Genomic DNA, 26584 nt, shown 5'->3' with positions numbered 1-26584 from the left:
CGCCCTGTTGCTATCACACCGCAGCGTCTTCCTGGATGGCGGATGCTTGAATGTTGTGGGCACGGCACAGCTCGACTCAGCGACAATTTCTATGTGTGTTGTACCACAGTACACAGTCCAGAGTGTAGTAATCATGCAGGATCCTCTCTGGTGTGTGTATGTATTGTGTGTGTGTGTGTGTGTGTGTGTTGTGTGTGTGTTATATCCGTGTGTATACTTACACGGTAGCGTCGTCGTCATCATGCCGGTGAAACGACAAAAGCTGCTAGCCTGCTCCTCACTCGGCCAGGAGACAGCAAGCAGCCTTGCGCCTCAGGCCTACAGCTTGTTTCGCTGTCTTCAATGTCCGTCCTACCTTGGATGTAATCTGGCTGGAATGGGAACGGACGGTTAGTTCTTGTGCTGTAATGGGACCTGATTCAACCTGTGCTGTCCTGTTCTTTTGAGAAAGACTCTGACACGGACAGACAGACCGACCGCAGGCCTTCAGGACAGTCGACAGTCGAGGAGGCGAGCTGGTGGGGCGCAGGCTGATTGGTCCGTCGGGCATCAAAGTGGGTGACCAAGGGTACGAAGGACGCGCGTCCTCTCCCTGGACCGGGACCAGATTCCCTGTCGCTTTTGGCATTGGGCCCTCCTGGCCTCCCGCCCTCCCGAGGTGCTCCCCTTCCCAGTCGCTGCTTGCCAGTTGCCTGACCCCTGCCCCTCCCCCCGAATCCACATCCCATCCCGCTGCGCCCACCTTCCACCGACGCCCTTCCTGGCACCTCCGCATCCTGGCATCCTGGCTCGTCGGCAGCACAGGCACCCACTCAAAGATAACCCCCCAATCTCCCACTCCGCGCCCGTCCCTTCCTCTCCTCCTCCTCCTCTGGCCTGCGAACCCGTTTCATATCTGACTCTATCCTCCCAGCTCCATCGACATCAACCACTGCCTGTCCTATTTCATCCAACATCCTCCATCACCAGTTCAGAGCCCATCAACTACCCTCTCTTACACACACTCAACCCGCTCACTCACCACTCACGTACCCGATCCACCCAACCAAACAACCCGATCGATCGCCCGTGCCTCCACACGCTGCGACGTCGCATCTCCAGCCTGACCCGACGCGTCTAGTCACCACATCGCCAAATCTCCGATAGGAAGACGAGATCGTCCGCGTGGGTTGGCATCAGGGGGTCAGAAAAGAGACATAAGAGAGCATGTCCACACAACACATCAAATCACAGAGCCCAGCTGCCTCGCAGCCTGGCGCCGTTGATCCGCTCGTCGACTCCATGCTGGACCTGTCTGGCTACGACGACACCGTCGCCCAGTACCACTCGCACTCACACTCGCACTCGCCCTCGCTGTCGCCCGCCGCCTCCAAGAACCTCACCCCCTTCGCCAGGCCCGTTCCGGCCACCGTCCAGACCACACAGGGCTCGCTGCTCTCCGCCTCATCGGCCCAGCCTCTCACCGGCCCAAGCCACCAGTACGACCTCTACAAGCAGCAGACCGGCATCGTCCCCGGCGCCCTGGCCAACACCCTGCAGGTCAACCAGAACAACGCCCAGATCGCCTCCGGCTACCAGCAGTTCGACATCGACGCTTACTTCGCAAATATGAACGACGGCTTCGACTTCAACGCCTCCCCGGCCCAGGCAACCATGGACGTGGACTTTGATTCGCCCTCTGCCGCCGACCAGAGCCTCTTCTTCGGCGAGTCGACAGTCAACCCCAACGCCATCGGCGGACACGAGGACCACGGCCTGCCTTCGCCTCCGGGAGTGCCCAACCAGAGCAACGTCGGTCGCGTCTGGCCCGGCATGCACCAGCAAGCCGCCCTGGCCAAGGCCCAGGCCCAGCAGAGGCAGCAGCAGCAAATCATCGCACAACAGCAACAGCAGCGTGCTACCCAGCAGTCCAGGGCAACAGCGCCCCAAGGGTGGTGCCCAGCCCACCGACCCCATCGTCGAGCAGAAGATCACCCAGCTCCTCAACTCCATGCGCGCCAAGTCCTCAGGCCCTGACTCCCAAAGCAACGCGCCACTGATGAACCTCCCCCGCGCCAGGAAGGACGAGGACGACATGGACGAGGATGAGAGGCTGGCAAGCGAGGAGGGCAAGAAGCTGAGTAGCAAGGAGCGACGCCAGCTGCGCAACAAGGTCTCCGCCCGCGCCTTCAGGTCCAGGAGAAAGGGTAAGCCTCATTCTTGTCGCCCACCATGTCCGCATGGTTTCTACTCCATTGCTAACATGCTTCAGAATACATCACCCAGCTTGAAAGCGAGATAGCAGGCAAGGTAACTGAGAACGGTGACCTGCGAGCTCAGAACCGGGCCCTGATCGACGAGAATAAGCGCCTGTCAGATCTGACCCGCATGCTTCTCTCGTCACCCTCCTTCTCGGACTTTCTTGAGCGACTCAGCACAAACCCCGCCCCTGCGTCCCAGCCGGCCCCTCAGGTTGACCAGAGGCAAGACGCCCGCCAAGCCCCAAAGGATGTGAACCCTTACGCTGCCCACCAGCAGGTCCAGCGCCAACAAATCGGCCTTGCCATGCTCCCGGAGCAGAACATGGACTTTGCCATGGTCGGAGTTGACGCCGATGCCTACAGCTACCAGCCCCAGGTTTACGCTGTTCTCGAGACCCCTGAGCCGCTCATTGACGCATCTGTTCTTGCCGGCAAGTCGACCAACTTTGTCGGCGAGACGTTTGAGTCCGAGCACGACGAGAAGGTTGAGATGCCCGTCATCGAGCGCCCAATGGCAGTCGAGGAGAAACTTAGCGCACCAAAGGCTCCCGAGTCGCCGGTCGTCGTGGACGAGCAATTCGAAAATGACCCTGATTTCGCGCTCTACCATGGCTCTTCGGCCACAGTGAGCTCCGAGGAGAAGACGGTGGCCGAGCTCGACTTGGGCGGCCTCGTGCAACATGACCTCTTCGGCGGCGTCGAGTCTGAGAAGATGCTCGCCCGCTATGAGCTTGTTGACGCGACCGAGGAGGAGGAGGCTGCTGCTCGCGCCATGGCTCGTTTCCAGAGGCTGTCAGACAGCATGGAACACGTTTGCGCGAGGCTTGAACTGCTCACAGCCGACACATGATCGGAGGTCAGCTCAACTCGCCCTCATTTCCGTCGTCACATTTCACCTTTCAATCATAGCCACTCCAATTTTTCTCTTCTTCTTTTTCATCATTCACTGTACATGGACAAGGTCATGAGGGTCTACAAGTTTTATTCAATGGCGCTGGGGGTTCTCTGGGTACTTGGTTGGTCATGGGTAAAAGGTTTGGCATCGGCTCGGGATAACGCTCATCGTCCATCTCGTGTCAGTGGTCGAGTCCCAGTGGCCGTTGTCAGGTAGACGCGGTGCCGGTGTATCTGAATATAAAGCTATAGGAACCGCGAGGACTGGCTTTCGGGCGCGCTGGAAGATACAATGCAATATGCTGGTCTGCCGCAAAAATGAAATTATGATAATCAATGAATGCCTCGCCTGCTTCCCTGCTGCCCCGTTTGTATGTAGTGGTTCGTCCGCTAACGCCGTAATGCCTGGCATCCTCACGCCTGCCTCGCCTTGGAAAGCTTTATCTGTATTCAGCCTAATTGTACGCGAACTGTTCTGTCTTCTGGCTCAGTACTGGTTTGAGGCATGCGTGTCTCGCGTTCCTCCAGCTACCGTTGGCAGCACCACCTTGTGGGCGTCAGGGTTACGCGTCATACGATGGCCAGGGTGTGTGGCAAGGCCTATTCTGCATGTGGCTCGAGGTTGCTCTGGGTCTACTGAGCGCTACCAGGTTTTCACATCATCCTCGCGGCGATACTTACCCCGAGGGTAAGGCAGCCCACGACCCTACCCCCTGCCTCAACCCCAGATTTTCCCCGCATGAACGCCTGCGCTTAAGTCTCGTCGCTTCCTACGGGCCGCAACGGACCGAGGACCAAAGGATACATGTATATATCGAGGATGAATGCACAACTTTCGTCCCGCGGTGCGTGGCTCAAGACAATCCAGCAGGGCCGCTCGTCTGAAGTACCGAGCGTCGCAGAACCGGACAGAGTGTGAATGAGGGCTTGGCGAAGGCAGACGGCCCCAACATCAACACCCGCAATGGGTCTATCCTCACTCTTGATCCTGGCCGGCGCCGGGTCTGCTATGGCTCATACGAGCAGTGTCGAGGTGCCCGCGAACCTATCCACGCGGGCTCTCGGTCGTGTGAGTGACTCGGCAGCCAACTCCCCCCTCCCCTTCCCGTGCCTCGTTGTCTCGTTGTCCGTGGCAGATCCCATGGTCGGATGGCCTTTTGGTGACAGGACCGTCAGGGACCACCGCCTTCGAGAGCCTTACCCGGGTTTAATCTTCGTGAAGCTGAAAGCAGAACCAGTAACTAACATGCTATAAGGATGCTCTCGCGTACTCGGTTGAGCCCGTCTGGTTGGATTCATTCACCAACAGCAGTCTGATGGCCACCCTACTTCATGGCATCTCGAACTTGACAGGCAAGGCCACACCTATTCGGATCGGAGGCACGACGAGCGATCAGACATACATTGTGGACAGCCTGCCCGGAAATGTTACCTCTCTCGAGAGGACCAAGCCCAGCACGCAATTTAATATCACAGCCTCCTGGTTCTCAACATTTGCCGATTATTTCCCAGAGGGCACGGAGGTGATTTACTGCCTCAATCTCGCGGACAACTCCAGCAGCTGGGCCAACACCCAAGAACAGGCCAGCGCCGTGTGGGATGCCCTGGGGGAAAAGCTGGTGATGTTCGAGCTCGGCAACGAGATAGACCATTACATCGACAAGGGCTGGCGATCTGAGAGCTGGGGAGTAGCCGAGTACATAACGCAGTTCAACAACCTCACCGCGAGCATAATGGACGCTTCGTGGTACGCCGAGGCCGGCGGTTCCGCACCTAAGTTCCAAGCCGCGGTGTTTGCGGACCCGCCGTGGGTGCCAGACCAGCAGGACGAGATCGACGATTTCGACATCGTCAACCTGACCCGAGGAGGGCTGGTCGACACGGAGCACAAGGTTGTGGAGTCCTACTCGGTCCACCTCTACCCGCAGTCGACGTGCGACACGGAGCGCTGGCTGAGGATGCGCCTGGACCTGTTGAGCAACCATACCACGCTGTGGCTCAACGTGTCGCAATTTGTGCCCCAGGTCGCTGCAGCAGATGCGGGCAACACGTCACTCGTCTTTGGCGAGACCAACAGTGTCAGCTGCGGCGGGCGAAGTGGGATCAGTGACACTTTTGGAGCCGCGCTCTGGGCTGTGGACTACGTGCTCATGGCCGCTAGCATTGGGATGCCCAAGGTCTACTTCCACCTTGGCGCCCAGTCGCAGTACTCGGCGTTCACGCCTTGGTCGTACGAGCTGAACAACGAGACCTTGTCGTCTGGGATCCGTGCCCCCTTCTACGGTCACTATTTTGTCGCCAAGGTGGTGGAGGGGTTGGCAGAGGATGAGTCGTATGGAATTGCGGCACTGCCGGGTGCAAACTCGAGTGACCTTAGTGGCGTAAGCAACGACCCCATTATTGTGACTGACCGCCCGCAGATTATCTTGTTGGCGACAGGTGCTCTGCAGAGAAAGCCCTCAAGCGAGTGATCTACAGAGCCCGGAGCGAACAGGACATCCGGCCTACAGGCACAGCCTTTGTCTCCAACTATACTACACTATGCGATAGCTAACGTCAGGGTGTCCTTAGTATGCTGTCTACCGGGGCGAGGATCTCGCGAAGCTCGTGTTCCTCGACATGGGCGTATGGAACGGCACAGAAGGCCTGTCGAACCCGTCGACGCTGAGCACCACGGACGGGACCGACTTCAGCAACGGGACGAGGCCGAGTTACAACATGACCGTGACGTCGTCCTGGACGGCGGGCCAGAACATCAGCATCACCAGGCTGCAGGGCCCCGGCACGAATGCCAAGAGCTCGGTGAGCGTGTCGGGCGTGACGTTCGACCCGGCGACGGGAGGTCGAGTGGAAGGCGATGCCGACGAGGAAGTTATTCAGGTGGGCGAGGGAGGCGCGGTCAGCTTTCACCTGACCGCGGCGGAGGGTGTTCTTCTCCAGCTTGTGGCCGACGCGACGGCTTCGCCAGGGAGTGGTGAGACCTCAGGAGCCTCTGTCACGGTGGGCCGCTCCTGGAGTATGCTCGTAGTGGTTGCCATAGCAATGGCCATAGCTGTGTGAGCCCGCCATGACTAAATGACCTATTTACCGTTAATGAACAGCCTGGCGACACTGCCGCAGTTGCACTGCATCCTTTGCTGCTCTTGTTGACACTTGTCTCTTTTCGTTTTTAAGAAAAGAGAGGAAGACATGTGGTCAAGGGCCAACGCAGGTCGAGCCCCGCCACTGCAGTGCTGATCATGTGGGTGGGTTGGGACAAGGTACTCGAGTGTACACTACCTAGGTAGTAATGGATCCCGATGTTGAAAACTTCCGGAGTGCACGAGATGAGATGCGATGAGACGACAAGGAGCGCCATGACAAGCCCAGTGAAGCTTGAGCCTCGGCCAACATGAGGCTCGTGAAGGGACCCGGCCCTGCATTGCCACGAGATTGGTCCTTTCCGTCAGCGGCGATCAGTGTTCAAAGGCGACACGACGACACTGCTGCTCCTGGAGACTACCTAGGTATCTTGTGGTGTAATAACAGAGGGAGTCTAAAGTAAGGGCAGTAGAGATAGTCTCTATCTACTGTGGGCTAGACGGACCGTGTTCAGCGTCGGGCTACTCCACATCGGCCCCGACAGGCAATTTGGGCTGTGGCCACTAAGTTCAATGGTCCTGGCCCTCTGCCCCAAGTGGCGTCAAAGAAAGAAAAAGGAACGACGTTCCAAAAAAAGAAGAAGCCAAAAAAAAAAAAAGAAGAAGAAGAAGAAGAGAAAAGAAAGAGGCTGGTGGACTGCCCAGTCTGTCTGGCCTACAAGTCCGCTAGAGTGAATTGCCCAGGTACCGTGTAATGAGTGGCGTGCAGGCCCGGGGTGGTGACAGCCGTGAGCACAGCAAAGCACAGGCGCAAAAACACGCGAGGACACAAGGGTGTGTGGGTTGCTAGGTTGGGAGCGGAACGTGAATGGTGGACGTTGGGCTAGCCGTTTAGTCCTAGTTCCAGGGGTAAAACGGCCTGGATGGGCGAGGTGGGGGCGGTTGGATTGAGGGCGCGCACGGATCATGCCTCTTGGTCCTCCAATGGCTCTGCTACTCTATGTGGTGCACTGTCACCGCGTAGCAGCAGTCGTGCAGAGTCGTCTACCTAGGTAAAGATCAATCGATGAAGATTTGGAGAGCCAAGGCCCGTATTGTCTCCTCCCTGCCCGCAGGACCTTGGCCTATGCAGTAGCAGTAGGTGGTCTACCAGCTTCGCTGCAGAGCTTCGCCGCCGCGACCACCTCCTCCTAGCGCAACAGCGTGCCCAGATCAACCACGTCCACGTCCACGTCGCCGTCGCCGTCGCCAACGCCAATAACGCCTCCGCGTCTCTGCTGTGTACCTATCTGCACAATCGCATCCTTGCATATTCGGCCTGGCGATACCCTGGATCTCCACCTGCCCGTTCGGCCATGCCGTTTGCTCGTCCTCAGACAGGACTCGAGGAAACCGAACTTCACGAACCGTCCGAAATCCTGCTCCGAGACCCTTGTTCTTTTCCGGCCGCTGCCATCGTCGACGCCTGAGCAGAGTGGAGACGCCTGTCAAAGACACGCACCGCACCGCACCGCACCGCACCCGTACGTGAGCCGGCTGCGCACACGGCAACACAGTCCAGTCCACCTGGCAATCCCTCCCGCATCCACCTCCAGTAGCCACTTCGACTGGCTTATCGCGCCCTCACCTCCCAGCCAGTGCCACCCACCGGGGCCCATCCTCGAGCTTGTGCCAGCCACACCCACAGCGGAGCTGCCCTCACGACGTCTGGTCCGCCCAAGCAGCCTTCCTCCTCCTCTGACCCGCGAGCCTCGAGCGGCTGTGGCCGCCTCGGCCTGCACAGGCTTGCCCCGACAGTCGCCCCCGTCCTCTCCAGCTTCATGTGCTCCAGACCAAAATGCCCTGGCAACCCCTGCCTCGCATCGCCTTCGCCATCGCGACCTTCCCCTTCGCCCCCCAGGAGCCCGAGGACCTACCACTCGAGATTGGCGACGAGCTCTACATCATCGAGGAAACCCCTGACGGGAGCTGGCTGCGCGGGTACCTGGTCGCACAACCCTCGCTGGTCGCTGGCTTGACCTCGGTCAAGGGACAGACCCTCGAGGCCAGGATCTACAATGGCATCTTCCCCAGGAGCTGCGTCGAGATCCGTGAGGTCCTCGGCGAGACAGACGACCCGGAAGGCAACCCCGACGCCGACAGCTTCGTGCAAGCTGGCGACCCGGGCGCCGACTCTGCAAAAAGTGGCGTCACGGGCGACGTAAACAAGCGCCACAGAAACGATGGCGAGCTGGCCCCGGCCCTCAGCCCCGTCAGTGACGGCGGCCGGCCAAAGAAATGGGCAAAAGACTTGCCAAATGGCACACACGGCACCCTGTCCGTCCCCGTGCAAAGGGATCCCGACGCCCCCCGCCCACAGGCTCCGGTGCCAATGTTGAAGATCGGCGACGAGACGCCTACCTCTGTCTCGGAGCCTTTGATCGACGAGATCGCTTCCTGTCTCCGCGAGTGGCATTCTACAAACTTGCACGAGCTTCTGCTGTCGCGCCAGTATCCCAAGCTCGAGAACCTCGGCCAGCTCGTTACCGCCCTCTACTTTGCGCGAGAGCAGTTTCTGCACAACGTCCTTACGGCGTGGGAGTACAGACGTCTGCGCGAGAGGACCGTTTGGGACCTCGTGCGCGTCAACAAGCTTTGCGGCGGGGAGGTCATTGTGCGCGATCCCAAGGAAAAGGGCCGGGTGCTGACCGCCGACGACTCCGTGGTCGAGGTGACCAAGCTGCAGTCCGTCATGAGCTTGCTCGATGAGCCGCCCCGCCCTGTGGTGGAGTCCACGTCTCTGCACCACCTGCTGGTCGACGTGCGAAGCGTCGCCGGCTCCCTCAACGAGTCGATGACTCTCGTGCTTCATCTCGTTAGACGGCCCCTCGGCGGTCTGCCCGCCCAGCTCTCGGAGCCCTACATCATCGAGATTCCCGCCGGTGGCGCCATGGGCAGCCTGGGCAAGAACGCACACGCACGCATGCGGACGCTTTTCGCCGATCTATCACCCCAGGACACGGGCACGGCGCCCTCGGTGGAGTCAGAGACATATCTGGTGGTGACGGTCCGCGTTGCAGAGCAGATCGTGACCGGAAAGCCGAGCTCGAGGTCTGGCTCGTTCTCGAGAGAGGCCGGGTCACTGTCAAAGGATGGCACCCGGCCGCCACTTTCTAGCGGCAACAAGTCCGTGCGGAGGAGTCTGATGTGGGCTGGGAAGAGCACGAGGTCGGCCCTTTCCAGGGGCTCGCCTATGGCCAAAGTCGACGAGAGGGCTGAGGAGAGGCCGTTCTCTGGCGGTGCAGAGAGCAGAGAAGGATCGCAACCCCCGGGGACTGCCAGCTCAAAAGCCTCACACTCGTCTGGCGATGGGACATCAACCATGACAGCAGACCGACTCGCGGGCGTGGGGTGTCTAAGACTTAATGCCATCCTGAGGCAAGACGAGGAGGTTGAGCAGGTGCTTGACATCTGGTCTCCGTCGGCGAGGTTCGTTTCTGACAGAGAGAATGGAGACGAATGGGACCCCTTGATCAGGGAGATCGTCGACAGCAAGTCCGGGCAATACGAGAAGTCGAAAACTGCAGAGCGACTCCAGCTGCACCTGAAGGCCTTTAACCACCCAGACTCCGATGTCCTCATAAAGGCCACGCCGACGCTGCTGTCCGGAACCACCAAGACCAGAAAAATGGGTTTCTCTGGGGCTCCCACAAAACCCAGGTCGGACATCTATATCACCATCGACGAGGCGATCCTCTCCAAGCAGACGCTGCTGTCACGGTACGGCGGCAGTGCAAGCTCCATGCCCGCCAACCTGCCAGGGAATAACGTCCAAGTAACCCTGGAGGTGCGAAACTCAAGCGGTGAGCAGATTGGTGGGTGCATATATCCCTCATCAAACTCCGACGGCCTCGACACTTGGAAGTCGCTTGCCGCAGAGCCAGGTGAGCCTTGGAGGCAGACTTTACGCTTGGTGTTGAAGGACGAAGATGTCCCGGTCGCTCACCTGGTAATGTTTCTGGCCAACATGCCCAACGCCCCTTTCGCTGTGGCCTACTTGCCTCTGTGGGACCAGCACGCCTTCATCAGGGACGGAATACACGGCTTGCTCCTGTACAAGCTCGACGAATTTACCTCGTCGGCACAGCCTGGCCCAGTGGGCAAGGGTGGCTACCTGTCGCTGCCACCGACCGCAAAAGGGCACTCGGCAGACGTCACGGGCCCGATCGCGATCCTGCGGCTGGAGTCGTATCTCTGTAGTACGCGGTACTCTCAGGATCGTGTGGTGCTGGCCCTGCTAAAGTGGAGAGAACGGCCACGGGCCGAGATCCCCGGCCTGTTGAAAGAACTCATCTTCGTCGATGAGATCGAGATTGTCAAACTCCTAGACGACATCCTTGACTCGCTGTTCGGTATCCTTGTCGAATGGGCAGGCAATGACGAATTCGAGGATCTTGTTTTCAGTGCTCTGGTTCGGGTGCTGGACATCACTCACGACAGACGTTTCAATATTGCGCCTCTGGTTGACCAATATGCGGAAACAAAGTTCAACTATCCGTTCGCTACACCTTGCCTGGTTAGGTCATTCACGAGGCTACTGCAGAAGCCCACCGAACCAGAAACGGCAAGGAAGTTGAGGGCCACTTTCAAGGTTGTCCGCCACATACTCAAATTCATCACTCATGGCCGTGGCCAACAAAAGGAGAAGGAAGCGGGGATCGGTATCACCAGCAACAACCCGGGATTCACTCGCCACCTGCGCAGCATCTTCAAGGCCCTCGACTCGATGATGCGCAGCTCTGCGCCCGTGCTTGTTGGCAGCCAGACGTTGGCAGTCCAACACTTCCACACGTGGCTACCAGAGCTCTCGGGGCTGCTGACAAACGAGGAGATCCTGCACATAGCCATCGATTTCATGGACTCCTGCTCGTTCGTCAAAGGCAAGCTGGTCCTCTACAAGCTGGTTTTGATCATCAACTACGCGAAATTAGACATATTCTCGCATCCTGAGCAGAGGTCTGCTCTGAGCGCCAACACCGTCAGATGGATCTCCCCTCACTGGGGTCACACCGAAGAAGTGACCGATGTGTGGAAAGACCAAGTCCGTCTTTGCTGCTCTATCCTAGCCAGCCAAGTTGATCACCTCGGCCCAGAGATCCCAGATTATATACCCAAGCTCATTGATTCATATCTTTGCATCCAGGCGGTGCCTCAGCGTCCCAAGGTCGGGCTGTCGCTGTTGTTCCCGACATCATACCCGTTCCCCTCGAAGCCTACCAAGGACAAGATGGTAGTCGAAGAAGCTCTCATCGAGCTGTCGGCCGTTCTCTCGGCCCTGGCGAGCTCACCGAGCGGGATGCAGCTGGAGCTGACCGACGATGATTTGAGCGTGGTGCTGGAAAACACCCTTCACGTCCACATGAGCATCTTACAAGGCGAGGCTTTCCCGCCCGATTGGCTTAGCGTCCACATTTACCACCACAAGTCGGCCATGCGAACCCTACAATACCTCTCGAGCATCTTGCTGGATACCTTCCTGCCGCACCCGGACGAGGCAGAGTCCTTCAACACGGAATTATGGAAGGTCTTCTTCACAACCCTGTTGAAGTTGGTTGGGAGCCCGTCACTCGCTCTCGAGACTTTCCCAGAGCAGAAGAGACGTGCCGTCTGGAAGATCGCGGGAGACGTCCGCGAGCATGGGTCAGATCTCTTGAGAAGGACGTGGGAGGCTATCGGCTGGGACACGAGCCCTGATGAGAAGCAGCGTTACGGCTTAAGTAGAATGGGCGGCTACCAAGTCCAATACGTGCCAACACTCGTCGCTCCAATCGTGGAGCTTTGCCTAAGTGTGCACGAAGGTCTTAGGAAAATGGCGGTTGAGGTCCTGCAGACGATGATTGTGAGTGAGTGGACGCTGAGTGAGGATCTGTCCGTCATTCAGACCGAAATAATCGACAGCCTGGACGCATATTTCAAGTCAAAGCCCCTCACCGAGAGCATACTCCAGAAACTCTTCGTTGGCGAGGTTCTCGATCGATTTGAGCCCCTGGCCGAGGTCCCCGACGAACCCCTATACGCGGGGATCCGCGATCTCATGGCAACCGTCGACGAGTTCTTGGACCTACTTGTTGCAGTACACAGTGGGGATGGTTCTGGCGAGGCTTCAAACCTCATCAACCGCCTGCGCCTGATGGAGTTCCTGCGGGACATGCAGAAAGAAGAGATTTTTGTGCGCTACGTCCACCAGCTGGCAGAGCTGCAGGCTGGGGCGAGGAACTTCACAGAAGCAGGCCTGGCTCTGCGCCTGCACGCTGATCTGTATGACTGGGATCCAGTCAAGTCCATTCCCGCCACGACCCAGAATACCCTGCTCAAACACAATTCGAACGAAAAGAGCGCATCTACTTCGATATGATCAAGTATTTCGAGGACGGGGAAGCATGGAGCAGTGCGCTCGCCGCCTACAAGGAACTCGAGGCCCAGTACGAGTCGAACGTGTTCGATTTTGCTAAACTGGCGAGGACGCAGCGGGCCGTCGCCACGATCTACGAGACGATTGCTAACAGCGAAAAGCTTGTACCGAAGTACTACAAGGTGGTCTTGAGGGGCCTCGGTTTCCCTGCAAGCGTGCGCGACAAGGAGTACATCTATGAGGGCTGGCCGAACGAGCGGGCATCTGGCTTTACAGATCGCATACAAGAGCAGTATCCTTCGGCGCAGATAGTGACCAGCGAGAACATTGACGATGTGGAAGGGCAATTCCTGGTCATTTCGTCCGTCAGTCCCCACCGCGACCTTGCCCACCACGTTTTCCAGCGGGCTAGGGTCCCGCAGATCACTCGGGACTACATTATCTCTGCACATCCTCAGCGGTTCTCCATCTCGATAAAGAGAAGCACCAGCGGCGCGGTCGAGGAGCATTTTGCCGAAAAGGTCGTGTATACGACAGCCGAGCCTTTCCCCACCATACTGCGCCGCAGCGAGATCGTTGGCGCTGAGGAGATCCGCCTCGGAGCCAAGGAGGCGGCGCTGGAACGCATTGTGCGCAAGACGCAAGAGATGACGGCGGTTGAGAAGAAGATTGTCGATGGCGACAGGAGCGACGACGTCGCGCAGCTACTCGTGGATGCAATCAGCATCAGCGTCAACCCAGACTCGGAGAACAGCGTCGTGTGTTACCGTCGACTGGTGCCCGGGGCGCAGCCGACTGGGGACACAGCCTCACAGGCCGATGACGCAGAAGACTTGGAGGCATTGGAGGACCAGATGCTGGATCAGCCACCCGAGTTGGATGCACAGGAGAATGCGATCAAGATGGCCCTGATCGACCACGCGATCATGATCAAAAGATGCCTCGCCACATTCGCCAAGAGCTCCAACCAAATCCTCTTGAACCACCATGGGGATTTGCAGAGATGTGAGTCGGCTCGGTGTCTCCCCGGGCCGGTATTTGAAGTAGGCTAACACGATTCTAGGCTTCGAAGCGACCTTTGCGGCGGAGATTGCGGCGTTCACACCTCAGCAACCAGCCCGGGACAACCCACTGCCCTCCCCGTCCATGGCAACACCGACGACACCAAAGCACCAGCACCAGTTCAGCACCGTGTCAGCCAACGGGGCAGCTGAAGTGTCTACAGTGCAGCCGGTATCCCTGCGCCAGGGCCGTGGCGCGCGGCTGAGCTTCCTCGGCGGCCGCAAAAGGGAGCCGCCTCAGCAGCCACGGACGCCAGTAAACGGCGAGCAGGCCGACAGGAGCGAGGCGGGGAGCAGTCGGGGCGAAAGCAAAGGTGCCGACAGCCACAGGAGGAGCTTCTTCCGCGCGCCGTCGTACGAAAACCAGCGACCTGGCGTCGGCATCCCAGGCAGCGCGACCAACGGGAGCCAGCAATCCAACGGGCCGGTGTCACGGTCAGGAACAGAGGCCGGCGATTGGGTGACGGACTCTGGCAGTCACGGGAGCTATGACACGCGCATCCTCGCGAGCACGCCAGTGGACTCTCTTGATAAGGAACGGGAGAGGCTCGATGGTGCTGGAACGCCTAAGCTAGGGGGCATGAAGAAGAGGCTCAGCCTGCTCAGGCTTGGCAAGAAGACGGGCAGAAGTAACGGGGCCATGGGTGCCCTTGACGAGGAGTGAGCCGGGGGAGCAACAACTCAGAGACGGCCGGCAGTGTCGCACTGGCGAAGAACCTGAATTGTGCAAGCAGTTGGCCCGGTCTCAAGACACCGTCCAACGCTCCTCTCCAGCGCACCAGCTTCTTTGGCACACTTGGCCCGTCATGGCTCTGGGCTCAAGCGGTAGACCGTTACTGCTATGCTTGCCCCAACCAAATTACCAGGGCGCAAAGTCTGTTGACTCCTTTGGTACTTTTCCTTCCTTACTTTTTTCTTCTGTCTAAATTTTTTTTTTTTTTTTTTTTAAAAAAAAAAAAAACAACAGCCTAATACTGTTCGAGGGCGACTTGTCATCTCGGCAGCTTGCCCTTTTTGATTGCGCGCGGTTGGGACGAGGCGTTCAGGAAAGTCGGGGACGAAGCTGGATAGACAGAAGCGCAAGGTACCTACATACCACAGACCCGGCAGGAGCTGCCAGGCGGGAAGGAGGGGCACGGGATGTATAATTTATGCTGTATATAATCGTCGTCGTCGATTTTCACCAAGATACCACCAACACGCTTTTGTTTTCTCCTGCCTTGCTTGGCCGGGGCCTTATGCCGCTGACAGGACTGGCTCGAGTGGGAGGCACCTGCATGCTCTCACCTGCCGATTCATAAACGCAGTTATATGCCCAGGTGTCAAAGAGTGCGCGTCTGTACGTCGGAAATTCATAGGAAGATGCTGGCAGATGGGGGAGATGCGATACTCGCCCGCAAGCGACGGCACCTGTCTGCTTAGTCAGCCCATGGTCACAAGTCAGTTGCATTGCAAACGCGCCGGACTGGGGCACGTCACTTCGCAACCAGCAGACGACCCGTCTGCAAAGAAGAGAGAGGGCAGAGGCGACACGATGCCCAAGTCCAACAGTCGGCGTCTCGACAAGGACGAGAAAAACGTCCTGCTTCACCTCCTGCAGGCGCCCAAGCTGACCAACTGCGATATTGCCCGGTAGGTCCTGTCTCTTTCAAGGCTTTCGAGGCACTCTCATCTCAGTTTCCAGCATGCATCAGCAGCGCCCACCAACAATTAATTGTTTGGAAAGGCCGTACGGGTGGCTGACTGTCCACCAGCATTTTGAAGGTCGACGAACGCACCATCAGCCGTCGGAGGAAGCAGCTCAGGACCCTTGGCCACCTGAGCCCCGAGAGGAATGTCAAAGGCGCAGAGAAGCTCCACGAGTGGCAGCTCGAGGTTGGTCTCGCATCCGCCACCGGCTCGCCGTCGTGGTCGCCGCGGTCAGCCGTGGTGACCGTCGTGACGGTGTGATGGTGGTGGTGGTGGGGTTTAGCAACCATCTACCGCCTGCTAACCTGAGCCGGTTCGGTCCAGAGAGTCATCGCCCTCCTCGACGAGAACCCCGACCTCCAGCTGAAGGACATCAAGGACTTCCTGCAGACCGAGTACGATCTCAGCGTCACCGTGTCCACCATCAGCCGCCAGCTTTCCAGAGCAAATCACGCCCGGGCCAGGAGGCCAGGCTACAAAGGCAAACGGCCCGACCTGCAGCTCCCGGAACCACCGCTCTCCGCCCAGGACCAGCCTCAGTATGCCTTCGCCGACGCAGCAGTCGGCGAGCAGCCGCGCCAGAGCCAGCCTCAAGCCGCCACTGACTTGCAGCCCACGGAGGCTCTGCAGCAGGAACGCCCGCTCATGCTGAAATGTCCCTACTTCGCGGCCAACCCTCAGCGATACATGAGCCACCCCTACTGCCAGAGCGCCTGGCCCACAGCTCGTGATGCAAGGTGCGTAGACCGCGGCAGCGGCCACCCCCTTCCCATCCCCCCTCCCCACCTTTGCCCCCCCCCCCCCCCCGCCGGGGAAAAGTAGAAAGAACGAGGGAGAGAAAGAAAGAAAACATCATACCCACCTCAACTTCCACCCCTATCTGACTGCCGCCCTGGGACAGAGACCATGTCGTGCGGCAGCATTCCGTCCCCACGTTTAGGTGTAACCGCTGTATGGATCACTTCGACGACAACACGGCGCTTGTCTTGCACCACAGGGCGCAAGAGCCTTGCCCGCTGCGCGAGTGGGTGGTGCCCGAGGGCGTCGATGAAGAACAGAAGGAGAAGCTACGGAGGATAGGCCAGGTACGGGTCAGAGAGCGAGCCCTCCGCTGTGACGCGCCCAACCTGCGCTGCCAACACGGCCCATGCTGACTCTTTGCTTACACACAGGGCGACGAGGTCGAAAAGTGGAAGAGGATATTCCGCATTGTCTTTCCAGAGCTTGAGGACATGCCCAATCACCTGTTTTATGAGCCTGCATATTTTACAGCTATTGACCCTACCTTGGGGGATCTCCCTCAGCCAGGCCAGGCAGGCCAAGCGGTAGGGTCGGCGGCAGTAGCTACCACTGAATAATATGGAGTCTCAGGCCACATCGTGCCGCCGGGCTGCTCCAATCGAGCTCGCCCATCGTCTGCCTGACTCCCTAACCATATTCAACTCTGAACGCCTGAGCCCATGCAAATCCAACCGTATCTTGATCACAATACGCCAAAGTATATCCGTATCCTGATGCCGTCTATAAACAATCAAACCCCAAACAGGGGAACAAGTTGGGGCAGTGAAGGGGAAAAGGGCCGGTTGGCACACTGCAGCCTTTCACCAGTACGGTCCATCGCTGCCAGAGCCCTCCGACATGGGGTCCCAGTCCCTCTCTATTCTCCATGCGTCCTCGGCTTTGATCCCCATGAAGGCAATGTCGCATCCGCGGTGGCCGTACTTCTCGGAGAAGACGCGCCTGCCCGTCTCGATCATCATGTCCAGGCCGACCTGGAAGCCTTCGGGATCCCTGTAGAACGGCTCGCCCTCGCCGCCGCCCTGCCGGAGCTGCCACATGTTGCGCCACCAGCCGCCGTCGATGTACTTGATGGCTTGCATCCGGTAGGCTATATCGACCAGCTGCTCGATGGTCTCGCCCTGCTCGTCGACCAGCCTCTTGCGCTCGATCTCCTTGGCATCCGCCTCCCGCGCCTCGGGTGTCGACTGGTCCTTGGCCTTTTCCTCCTCGTTTTCCTGTGCGTCAGCGGGGCCCGGGTCGCCGGCGAACGTTGCGTGCATGCCGGGTATCCGGAAGAAGGCGGCTACATTATCGAGCGTCGTCGAGGTGTCGATGATGATGCCGATCTGTGTCGAGCCTTGGAAGTAGCCTGCCCACTGGAGGCGATCGTACCTGGGGGTGGCCCGGTTAGTCGCGCGCATCCACGGCGTTGTGGTTTTGGGGAGAGGGGCGCAGCTCCGAGAAAGGGGGGTTGCTTGCTTACATGTCACAGTCGGTGGCGTAAAACGGGATGTGAGTATCCCAGCCGCCGACATCCAGGATGGCGTCCCGATGGACCAGCGTCAGGTGGTCGTAGGCAAAGAAGTGGTGGGCCCACTTGGGGATGCCCGGCTGGTGCAGATAGCGCATGATGGCGACAGCCCTCGAGTAAAGGGAGTAGTTGGCCACGTCCTTGGGGCTATCGGAGTGAGGGCGGAACTCCTTCTCGAACGAGAAGGCCACGACGTCCTGGTACCAGAAGAAGTCGGTCCAGTTGCGCTCGAGGGCTGTCCAGGCGTAGAAGTTCTGGAGCTGGGCAAAGGTGAACAGGGTCGGGGTGACGATGACATTGACGCCCAGCATGGCGAGCTGGGTGTGGTTCAGGTAGAAGGGGTTCTGGAGCGAGAGGAGGTTGTCGCGGTTCGCGTACATGACGCCCGTGTTCTCGACGACGTAGATGTCCTCGGGGGGCCAGCCGGCGGTGATGTAGCTCGAGACACACTGCAGCAGCTGCGGCCAGTTGCGCGTGAAGCCGATGAGGAGCGGCGTGTCCTCGGGGACATGGGGCCGCGGCGGGCGGTTGATGGCGGGCACCCTGGCCTGCAGCTCGCGGACGACGTCGGCGGGCGGGTTCTGCGACAGCAAGGGGAACGGGTCCGGGATCGGCGCGGCGGACTGGCGCGGCGGCTTGGGCGGCGGCTTCTTCTTCATCTCGTACTCGTCGTTCCTCCACGAGAAGAACTCGCGCTCGAGGGGGTCCATGGGCTTCTGGTGCGGGCTCGGCTCGTCCAGGAAAAAGGCGGCCTCGCCGGCGCGGGAGGGCGGCTCCAGGGCCTCGGCCGTGGGCTGCGAGTCCTTGGCATCGGAGCCGGTTGCTGCGGTGGGCGCGGCGGCAGAGGCTGCCCGGCGCTTGACGTCCTGCTGGGTGGGCAGCAGGATCTCATAGCCGCCGTCCTTCATCCAGTTGATGATGGACGGGAAGTCGGACTGCGCGGCACGGCCATGGTGGTGCGAGGTCAGGTAGAAGATGCTGACGAAGAAGACAACCAGCACGAGGACGCCACGGAAACGATAGAGAGCAGAGCGGCGGTAAGACATTGCACTCAGAAGCTGGAGAGCACAAATGTTCCCATTACGCTCGCTTCCGGATCACGTCGCCTCTGTTGGGGGAGGCGAGGTCTTGTTTAATCGGTTTTGTCAGACAGGCCAGGCTGTCTGCGTGTCTGTCTGTCTGTCTGTCTGTCTGGCTGGCTGGCTGGCTGGCTGGCTGGCTGGCTGGATGGCAGGCAAGCAGGCAAGCAGGCAGGGCAGGCCAGGGCAGGGCAGGCCAGGGCCAGGGCAGGGCACGGCTCAGGCGAGCGACTGTCGATCGCCCCAAGCAGACAGTCGAGCTAAATTACTGCAACCCGGCCAGGGGCGCCTCAGGCAGGTGGATGATGACGATATTCAGGAGCGCGGGGCGCAGGCGCGGGCGGATCAGGCGCTCAGATGCACGTTCTTTGGACGGGGCCGAGGACTCACGAAGCAAGAAAAAAGGAAACAAGGGGGAAATGATGCTAATGAAACAGTAAAGAGAGTCGCCGGTGGCGGGGGCGTTGATGAGCGAAGGACGGAGAAGAGAGGAGAAAAGACCGACGCGCAAGAGATACGGGGAGAGGTGGCAGGATAAAGTCGAAACATGCGTGTCTTCTCCGGACCCTCGATTCATTCACTCGACCAGCCTCGCCCACCCATCCCCATCCAACCCATTCGCCTATTCACCCGTCCGTCCGTCCAGCCTTCCAGCGACAGCAGTGGCCGGTGGTTGGGCGGACCAGTTGATGCCGTATGCGGCAAGGGAACTTGGGAGTGTTGTACCTACCGTCTGCAGTTCTCAGAGCACGGGGGTACGTATACGTGCATCATTATGGAGCCTGCGAGTGCCGATGACTTGTTGCAATCAAGGAATCAATGGGATCATGTTGGCCGGAACCCACTATTCAGCCTGGGTCGGGACCTGGGACTGGGGGGGGGGCCTCGGCCGACCCATGCTGACTACGGTAGCACGGTACTTCTGACACGAGCCATTGCGGCGCCGCCCCCAGGGAAAAAAAAAAAGGAGCGAGCAGGGGCTGGCAGGTGCCCGGAGTGTGGGATGCGACAGAAACCGACCTCCCTCCCCAGCAGCGGGAAAGGTGGCCGCGCAACTCCATGCATCCCTCTTGTTTCACCCACCAATCATGACAACGGCGCCTGAGGGCCCGGCCGTACCTCCCAACGACCGCCTAGTCGCCCCTACTCTCATATGCAATCAATCGTACCATTTTGGCGCTAGTGACTCGCACATGATATACCTCATTAAAAATCGTATATACTTATTATGCCATTAATTAATATCCTTAATATTATTAATTTATATATTTATTAAAATTATTATTTATTATTATTATTAAAAGCTTATAAATTACTTATTATATATAATAATTATCTTTAAATATAATATTTTACCTTTTAATTTATTATTATAATTTATAAAAATTATTAATATTTTATTAAGGCTTTAAAGAAATATAATTAATATTAAATATTTTTTATTTATATATAATAATTATTAATAACGTAGTTTACCACTAAGTAGTTTATATTAGCAAGTAATTTAATTTTATAATATTTATTAACTTATATCAACCCCAGCACCCACTTAATATAAAACATTTAATAAAATTTAATATTAATTAATATTAATTACTTTTAATTGCTTATTTTTAATTAATTTTATTAATTTAAAGGGGTTAGCGTGGTTATAATGCTAATTTAAATAAGCTAACTTTTAATAAAAAACACGCACTTTATATTAAATAATATTAACTTTATCATTAAAAATACAGTTTGCTGCAAATTATTAATATATATATATTTGCATTAATTAATGCCAACTATGCTAAATTTACTATAATATAATTAAAATTTAATTTAGCAAACCCTTTTTCTTCTTTTTTATATATTTTTACAGTATGCCTAGTTTTGCTGTAAGTCTTATAGCATTGTTTATTTAATTCGCCGCGAATTGCCTTTTCCATCCCATTGCTTATTTTACTAGCTAGCCGCTTTCCCTTTTATTTCTCTTAAATAAAAACTTAAAATTCCTTAATTATAAATACTCTTTTAAGCTATACTTAGGTTTTTTTAATCCGTTAGCATTTAATAAATATTATATTAATTTCTTAAAGTATATAAATTTATTTACTTATAAGAGTAATTAAATATATTATAGCTTATACCCTTTTTATTATTTAATTAATAGCCTTTATAATTAATATAAGGGAGCTTTCTTAATAAGTAAAGATTTTACCCTTAATAAAACTTAATTATTAAATAATTTATTAAGCATTTAATAATATTTAAGACTTTTATTTTTAAAGAGAAATAAGGAGAGATTATATTAAAGTTTATAAGCGGACATTAAGCTTAAAAATTATAAAATTAAGGTTTTAAAGAGATATTTTAGCTTTTTTAAATGCAAACTTAATATTTTTTATTATAAAAGTCTTATTATAAGCTGCCTTAAATATAAGAAAGAACTTAAATTTAATAATATAATTAATAAAGGCTTAGATAAAAAGGTTAATTTTATTGCTATATATATACTTTAAAGGCAAATATAATGCAATATTTAATAGCTAAAGTAAGTAAAATAAATGCAGCAATATATTAATAGTAATAATCTTATTATCCTTATAATATTAATTAAATTTAATTAATATATAGCTTTTATAGCTATTTATAATTAATATTTAATAATTAACATTTCTCTTTAGCTTAATATATTTATTAAAATGCTAAATTTATTTTAAATTAATTTTATTATTTATTTATTTATTAAAAGTAAGCTTAATAACTTAATTATTTAAAAAACATTAATTTTATTACTTAGCTAGCAAGATAGTAAGCACCTTAAATAATTATAAATAATGGAATTTATAACTTACTTGCATTAATATATTTAATAATAATTACCCATTCTTAATTATTAAGCTAAATTAATTTAGCCTTTTTATATTTATTAATGCATATAATAATTATTAATAAAGTAATTATGCTTATTATAAAGCTGGTTTTATTAAAGTTATAAAGGTTATTATTAATAATTTAATATTTAGCTATTATATTATAAAGAAGCTTAAATTAATTCTTAATAATTTTTAAATCTTTATAAAAGGCCTTTTAATAATTATAAAGATAATTAAACTTAATTTTAAGGCTTAATTATGCATTTATAAAGCATTAAGCTTAATGCTTATTAATAAGTTTAGCATTATATAATGCTAATAAAAAATTAGCTATATTTTTTATATTAAAAAGTTATAAGGGGAATCCTTAAGTATTTTAATTAATAATATATTAAATAAATATTTACTCTTTAATTTAATTAAGTTTATATTAATTAATGCATATATCTTTATGAAATTATTATTAATTTATTTTATAAAGTAAAGTGGTTTTAAGGATATTAAAGATTTATGTAGCTTAAGCTGTATTAAGAAGTTTTATATAATTCTTTTTAAATTTCTTAATAGCTTAAATAGCTAAAAGGATTTTATTATCTTTTAATAAAAGATATATATTATATTTATTAATTTTTAATGCGTTAAATATTTAAATAAGTAGATTAAAGCAAGATTAATATAAAAAACTAGGGCGCAATTAGCATTAAAAAGAGGCCCTTATATTAAAACCTTAATAATTCTTAGTTATATTATAATTATGCCAACCCCTTTAAATTAATAAAATTAATTGAAAATAAGCAATTAAAAGCAATTAATATTAATTAATGCTAAATTTTATTAAATATTTTGCATTAAAAAGGTGCTAGGGTTAATATAAGTTAATAAATATTATAAATTAAACTACTTGCTAATATAAATTACTTAATGATAAACTACGTTAAAAGTTTTATATATATTATAAAGCTTTTAAATAAAGTTATTATTATTTATATTTTAAAGTTAATTTTATATAATAATTATAAGCTTTTAAATTATAATTTTAATTATTAATTATAACTTTAATTTAAGTTTTAAATAATTTTTAATAATAAGTTTTTAAAGTTAATAAATATAATATTATTTAAAAAAAATAATATTTATAATATTTAATATTTTTTTTATAAAAAACTTTAAATTATTATTAAGTTAAAAATAAAGCTTTTTTAAAAATTAAAAAAAAAATTATTATTATTAAAGAAAATATTTTTAAAGTTATTATAATTAATATTATTATTATTAAAAAATTAATTATATAAAAAAAAATTTATTTTATAATAATAAAAACCATTTTAATAACCTTTTTATTAATTTCTTTATTATTAAAAATAATAATATTTACGAAACTTTTTAAAAAATTATTATTATTAATTTTCCTTATAATAATATTAAATTTAAGTTATAAATAAATATAAAAATAATTTTTTTTAATTAATTTAATTAATTTAAATATATTTTTTATTTATTTTTTAATTAATTTAATTAATTTAAATATATTTTTTATTTATTTTTTAATGAATTTTTTTTTAAAACAAATTATAATAAATTTAATTAGTAAAAAGGTAATGAAATAATAAATGCATGTAATTTTTGGTGTGGTATGTTATATGCAGACCATTAGCGCCAAAATGGTATGATTGATTGCATATGAGAGTAAACAACGTCGCTTACTAGTACCATACATATTGCAGTGGCGCCAGATAATAGCGTCTACGTAGGCACGCACGGCATGTTAGTCTGCTGTTGGTGCGGCTTATTGCTGCATTCAACGTCCATCCGTCCACTGTCGCAGCAACCAATCTGTCCACCTTAGTCTATTACATAGATGGTTGATACCGGCCGAGTCCGAATCCCATGCCACTGGAGAGGCATGGGGCCGAATAGGCCAGCCAGCCTCAGCAGGGCAGTCTACTCCTCCTGCTGGTCGCGGAACAGAACATAGCGGTACTTGTCACGATGGAGGCGTATCGAGTCTTCCTCTACAGCCCAAGCTAGAGTGTAATCCTTGGCTGGCTTGACTCGTTCAATGTGTATGCCACGTAGTGAGAGGCTGGCCAGCCGGTAAACCAGACTATAGATCCATTGCGACTACTGCACAGAAATGTACGGTATGAACCAGGCGTTGCCCATCTCGTCGACCCTCTACGGCGGCGCGACAACACGCTTCCAGCAGTGGCGCATGCCAGTCCCCATGGTCTCCTCTTCCACGCCTGTTGCGTCTGCCCATCGCGTCCTGTCATCAGCCACCACCACATCGCCGGGGCCGTCCTCGACCTGAAAGCTGTGCACGTGCATCGTCAGCTTCAGGTGCGAGAAGACCCACGGGACACTGCCCAAATCACCCAGGTACTTGATGTTGGCCTTCCCACGGCCATCTTTGGGGCCAAGGAGCCCAGCCACAAACTCTCTTGCAACCCGCCTCCGGCTCGCCGCCGTGGAGCCACCCTCAGACTCGGGCAGTATCTGGCTTGGGAGTTCCCACAGCCCGGCGAGAAGCCCTACACAATGTCAAGTCAGCTGGTGCCTCGATCTTTTTTCTTTTCCTTCATGGCCGGCTCACCCTTGTCTGGACGTTTCTGGATCAGATAGCAGCCATCACTGGTACGCCTCACGGCACAGACGACGGTCTCTTCCTCGCGGACCGTCTTCTTCGAAACCTTGACCGGGAACCTTCTGGCATGAGAGACGGCAACCCCGGCGGCCTCGGGTGAAAGTGCATGCCCGTGGTCGTGTTGACATGTACGCCCCGGAAGGCCTGCGGACCGGCATGAGATCGACGACGGTACCTGAGCCGGCTCGGACCTCTTGGCTGGACGCCTGGAAGGGCCCCTGGGTCGGTCCCCGCCCTCTATCGTATCAGCCGCCCCCGTGGCATCGTCAGAGGTCTCCATGGTCCAGTCGGAACAGATGCCGCAGATATCCTCCATGTCCACCAGCCCAGGTGCATCACGGGGCTCATCGTGGACGAGGCCTTTCATCGCGGCTATAGCCCTCCCCTCCTCGAAAGCCCGGCACGTGAAGCTGATCGGGCAAGAAACACACTGTGACCATGTCCACATCAGCAAACGACACCTGTCGTGGCGAAGGGGAGCTCCCAACAGGGGGCTCGTTCCAGGATGGGCGGAGGACATCTCCTGGGGCAGCTTACATTCGGCTGGGGGGTGCAGAGGGTACTGCCCAGTTCCATCAAAGCCTGACCCCATCTCCCCGGCCCATCACTGGGTAAAGCCTTGCCAGTCTCCTTGTCCACGTCGGAATGCTCCGGTGCGATGGCCTCGACGAGGGCTTGCGCAGCAGCCCATAGCAGCTCTACGACTGCTTTGTCTGACTTCACATTCCCGAGGACCCCCAGCTGGCGGCTCAGCACGCGCAAGACATTGCCGTCGACCATGCAGTCTGCGTTTCCGAAGGCAATGGCAGATATTGCGCCCGCAGTGTAGCGGCCCACGCCGGGAATCTCGCCCTCGAGCTCCTTGGCCGTCTGCGGCAGTAGTCCGCGCCGCGCCGGATCTTGGACCACCATCCTCGCCGCGTCGAGGATCCTCCTCGCACGGCTATAATCTGCTCGACCACAGGAGTTAGTGCCTGGCGAACCTGAAAGACCAAGTGTTGAGTCGCAAGTGCTTTCCTCTTGTTCCCGCTTCTGGCGAGGCACCAAGGAAGGCATCTAGTAGAGTGCGCCCGAGTTTCACTTACACCCGAGACCTCGCCACGCGCCCATCACTTCGTCCTCGTGGGCCGCGGCCAAGTGCGCCATTGTCGGCCATTTATTCATCCACCGGGTCCAGTAGTCCTTGACCACCGCCACCCTGGTCTGCTGCAGCATTATCTCTGAGATCCAAACCTCATATGCACGCACGGCAAGCGCCTCTCGCGACCCGGCAGCAGCGCCGTAATGCTCGGGGTTGAAGGGCTTTCGCCATGGCATCAGTCGCTGCTCGCTAACGCCGTCGTACCATTCCAACAGGCTGCGTCGGCCTCGCTGGCCTGTCTCTCCCAGAAGCAGCAATGGCCGGTGGTAGAGGGTTGAGTGCAAACGCGTGGTGGACGGACGGCTGGCGGGGAATTCGCAACCGTAAGCCTGCAACTCACGCGGGGTACTAAAGATGCGTTCATGTAGGCTGGACGTGTGCTTGAGCCCCGTTGTGGGCTTTTTGACAGTTCTTGGTCGTTTGTCGACGTGCGTCGATGAGCGGGACGCGGGCTCTTGTTGTCGGTCGGGCGACGCGTTTCTACCGTTGCTCAAAGCGCGTCTCTTCAAAGAGGTCCGTCCCGGAATGGCTACTTGAGCTTTGCGCGTCGCCACACGGTCCATGCTCTCCTCATCTGACGCCAACTGGGACCGAATGCGATCAGCAGCGAGTACCGAGCTTTGTCGTCGGCTACTCATTGCGCAGTCTTTGGTAGCGTTGGTGATGTATGTGCACAGGGAGGACATGGTACTTAAAACTATGGTTCTTTTAAGAATGAGACGCCACTTGCGCTTCACAGCGCAGAGGCTTGAAACATGCACTAAATTAAATGAATTTTAAAAATAAGATTTAAAAAAAAATATTTTAAAAGAAAAGGTATATACTTAAGTTATGTTAATAATATAATATAAAATTATATTAATTATAAAAAATAATATATATTTTTAAAATAAAATAATTACCTTAAATAAATTTATATAAATTATAAAAATAAGTTATATATATTAAAATAAATAAATATACATAAATAACTTGTTGGCTGGGTCACGTATTGCAATATAATGTTTAATTAGTATAGTGGTTAATTATTGTTAACTATGAAAGGAAGGAAGGCAAAAGGCCTGGTTGCATTAATTAATTTATATATAGCGATAGGGCTGCTGCCTATTAGGCATCCCATTAGGCCAAGGCTACTTAAGGTTAAACAACTTTCTAAATAAATAATACTTATTATTTTTATATTAATAGTTTTTATT

The 26584-nt window shown here is 52.9% G+C and overlaps 6 protein-coding genes across 6 annotated transcripts; 4 read left to right on the top strand and 2 right to left on the bottom strand.

Moving 5' to 3' along the window:
• Nucleotides 1–1206: 1206 nt before the first annotated feature.
• Nucleotides 1207–3090, top strand: INS49_011770 (uncharacterized protein; the record flags this gene model as incomplete). Its single annotated transcript, XM_043172480.1, has 3 exons — nucleotides 1207–1934; nucleotides 2026–2186; nucleotides 2252–3090. The coding sequence occupies 3 exons, from the start codon at nucleotides 1207–1209 to the stop codon at nucleotides 3088–3090; spliced, it is 1728 nt and encodes a 575-aa protein (XP_043024225.1).
• Nucleotides 3091–4098: 1008 nt separating this feature from the next.
• Nucleotides 4099–6194, top strand: INS49_011769 (uncharacterized protein; the record flags this gene model as incomplete). Its single annotated transcript, XM_043172479.1, has 3 exons — nucleotides 4099–4203; nucleotides 4391–5515; nucleotides 5706–6194. 3 exons carry the CDS (start codon nucleotides 4099–4101, stop codon nucleotides 6192–6194), a joined length of 1719 nt encoding a protein of 572 aa, XP_043024224.1.
• A 1857-nt stretch (nucleotides 6195–8051) lies between these two features.
• INS49_011768 (uncharacterized protein) lies at nucleotides 8052–14330 on the top strand (the record flags this gene model as incomplete). The annotated part of the gene is made up of 3 exons (XM_043172478.1): nucleotides 8052–12527; nucleotides 12590–13610; nucleotides 13669–14330. The coding sequence occupies 3 exons, from the start codon at nucleotides 8052–8054 to the stop codon at nucleotides 14328–14330; spliced, it is 6159 nt and encodes a 2052-aa protein (XP_043024223.1).
• Nucleotides 14331–15095: 765 nt separating this feature from the next.
• INS49_011767 (uncharacterized protein) lies at nucleotides 15096–16713 on the top strand (the record flags this gene model as incomplete). Its single annotated transcript, XM_043172477.1, has 5 exons — nucleotides 15096–15298; nucleotides 15421–15541; nucleotides 15680–16092; nucleotides 16257–16440; nucleotides 16528–16713. 5 exons carry the CDS (start codon nucleotides 15096–15098, stop codon nucleotides 16711–16713), a joined length of 1107 nt encoding a protein of 368 aa, XP_043024222.1.
• A 243-nt stretch (nucleotides 16714–16956) lies between these two features.
• On the bottom strand, nucleotides 16957–18712 carry INS49_011766 (uncharacterized protein; the record flags this gene model as incomplete). Its single annotated transcript, XM_043172476.1, has 2 exons — nucleotides 16957–17527; nucleotides 17619–18712. 2 exons carry the CDS (start codon nucleotides 18710–18712, stop codon nucleotides 16957–16959), a joined length of 1665 nt encoding a protein of 554 aa, XP_043024221.1.
• A 5066-nt stretch (nucleotides 18713–23778) lies between these two features.
• INS49_011765 (uncharacterized protein) lies at nucleotides 23779–25752 on the bottom strand (the record flags this gene model as incomplete). Its single annotated transcript, XM_043172475.1, has 5 exons — nucleotides 23779–24134; nucleotides 24197–24677; nucleotides 24785–25197; nucleotides 25333–25549; nucleotides 25729–25752. The coding sequence occupies 5 exons, from the start codon at nucleotides 25750–25752 to the stop codon at nucleotides 23779–23781; spliced, it is 1491 nt and encodes a 496-aa protein (XP_043024220.1).
• Between the last annotated feature and the right edge of the window lie 832 nt (nucleotides 25753–26584).

Source organism: Diaporthe citri, assembly GCF_014595645.1.
Source record: "Diaporthe citri strain NFHF-8-4 chromosome Unknown scaffold_5, whole genome shotgun sequence".
NCBI classification, from domain to species: domain Eukaryota; kingdom Fungi; phylum Ascomycota; class Sordariomycetes; order Diaporthales; family Diaporthaceae; genus Diaporthe; species Diaporthe citri.
This window is presented reverse-complemented; position numbering and strand designations above follow the sequence as displayed.